This window comes from Nanorana parkeri, unplaced genomic scaffold (assembly GCF_000935625.1).
Source record: "Nanorana parkeri isolate BGI_ZX_2015 unplaced genomic scaffold, ASM93562v1 scaffold1367, whole genome shotgun sequence".
Classification (NCBI taxonomy): Eukaryota; Metazoa; Chordata; class Amphibia; order Anura; family Dicroglossidae; genus Nanorana; species Nanorana parkeri.
Window position 1 is genome coordinate 318,689 of NW_017307635.1, and position 2,308 is coordinate 320,996.

Here is a 2,308-nt window from a genome sequence, read left to right on the forward strand (position 1 = left end):
AGAGGATGGTCAAACTGTCCCAATCCCATCCTGGATTTAAGATCAGATACAGCACTTGGGTAATCAGGCCATTCAGGGCTACCCTATCCCCATTTAAACTGCTAAATGCCCAGCAAGTTCACTTGATGGAAGATCCGTGTGGCAATATATAAAGTTAGGCATACACCAGTTGGGCCCATTATCCCTGGATTAAAACTGTCCTGTTGCTGGCCAGTTTTAAACTGCTGTATCCTCTGCAATATATTCTTAAAGGGTTTGATGGATGGAACTTGGCAAGCCACAGGACAAATTTTTGAATCAGCAACTGGGACAGTCTAAGAAAACTACTGGGCAATTTTCATGTTCTGGAAAAAGTGGGCCTTTACTGCTTGATGGGGAAAAAAAGAAAAAAAAAAAACCATGCCTTATTGCTAAAGCTACCTGAAAATCCCCTAAAAACATAGTTAAAGGATTGGTGCATTTTTAATGCTGCCTGCGAAGCCACATTAAGACCCTCTTCACATTAGTATATGGCCACTACGGGAGAGTCTTGCACCTCATGCCTTTGACAGTAGTTTGCACATTAGCCCTAGAATGAACAGGATTTGCCCCCTCCCCCCCCCGAGATTTCATTGTGATTCACCAAAGCTTGGGTTTGCTAAATTTTAAAACAATTGGCTGAACCCTTGGCAAATCAAATTCAGTCGTGTTAGCACAACATTCTGAATAGGGATAAGCAACACCAGTCAGGTCGCTATTATAATGGGGTCTTTAGAGTGCTTGCCGAATCATAAGAGCATTGAGTTTCAACACCAGCAGTAACATAGTTTCACCTGCAGCCAGGTAGGGTTCACAACTGGGAGGCCCTCCCACCCTCATAATTTCACTGGCTGAAGCTAGCAGCCAAGTAGTATAAGGCTTTAGCCATCATGATTCAGTCTAGTGTCAGGAAACTTCTGAAAGCTGGATTCTTTTTAGGTTGGGCTGTAATCACTCTTGCAAAGCCAGGAAGCCCTGAGTAATTGTGGCAGCTGACTAGCAGGGATAAGTGAGGCACTCTGACCAGAGAGGAGGAATGTACATACAAATGTGTCACTCAGACATCACTATAGTGAAGCAGAAACCTCGGCATATCTGATACGATACCATGGTAGAAGCTGGAACCCATTAAGTGTAGAGTAATGTGGCCCGTCTCTGCTGTCTTGTTTATGGTTCATGTTCCAGGACGTTCACTCTTACCCTTGCTCCACTACACAGTGAAATCACATAGCTGAACATTAGGAGTGTTTGAACACCTGACCTACATACTTCTTCCATTCCAGTGACTCTCCGTAGTGATGACAATATCACATGACAGCACCAAAGTTCAAAACAAAAATCCCGGAAAAGTTCCTTCAAGTCACCGAAATATGACCTGGTGGATTTGTGTTGCAAAATGCCAACTCGTCCCAAATATGTTGCAGTAAAAAACAGATTTGGCTTGTGTGTTCCCCATGCATTGTAATTGAATTTGGCAAACCACACCATTACCCTGTTCCCATGAGCATGTCAAGGCAAACACCGCGCCTTGACGTCTACACACCAGACACGTGCACAAGGCATCTACAATAGCCGGACATGACAAAACTCAATCATAGACCTAATACAAGACAATACGAAACACTCATCTTTCAGCTTTTTGCACAGTAGGTGTAATACAAACCTACAGCCATCAAGTTAGGTTTCAGCTTCCATATTAAGCATGTAAATCCGGTTTATAAACAATCATTCAGGTTTTGCAGTACCATTCTGGACTCTGACCAGACCAGACCATTGACCCCCCTACTCACCTGCCACGTGGTGTTCAGCTTGTTGATGTAGTTGACCATCTCCTTAGACAGGGGAGCAAAAGAAGGTACATTGCGGGAGCTGGCCATAGAGGCCAAGAAGCAGAGAAGAGCCACCCGTAGCCACATGGTTCCTGGAATCCCCCTGTAGGCAGAAATTAAAATGTGTTAAAGATGAAATAGGCACATTTGAGGTTGTCCAACCTAAACCTAGCCACACAGTGCGGATTTGTGTGGCGTCAGAGAAGATATATCCAACACTTCAAAGATTAACAAGGACTCTTCTATTCCAACAGCAAGCTAAAGCATTAAATCAACCATGACATCAGGAGCATGGGTCTTCCTGAAGAAATCTCTTGTTTCCTTCATGACACTTGAAGGACACCAGTGGACCTGTAGGGTCCATTAGATTCATGAGCACTGAACTGATCTATAGTTTAATAGGCATAACTATGCTGTATGAAAGCCACCTCCTAACCCAGTGACCTAGGAACACAAATGGA

The 2,308-nt window shown here is 43.8% G+C and overlaps 1 protein-coding gene across 1 annotated transcript in view; it reads right to left on the reverse strand.

Moving 5' to 3' along the window:
* CTSB (cathepsin B) overlaps positions 1-1,955 on the reverse strand; it is a 17,738-nt gene extending 15,783 nt beyond the window's left edge. The window contains exon 1 of the mRNA XM_018569622.1: positions 1,809-1,955. Within this exon, the coding sequence (XP_018425124.1) occupies positions 1,809-1,934 (126 nt within the window). The 5' untranslated portion in view covers positions 1,935-1,955. The remainder of the gene's footprint in view (positions 1-1,808) is intronic.
* Positions 1,956-2,308: the final 353 nt, after the last annotated feature.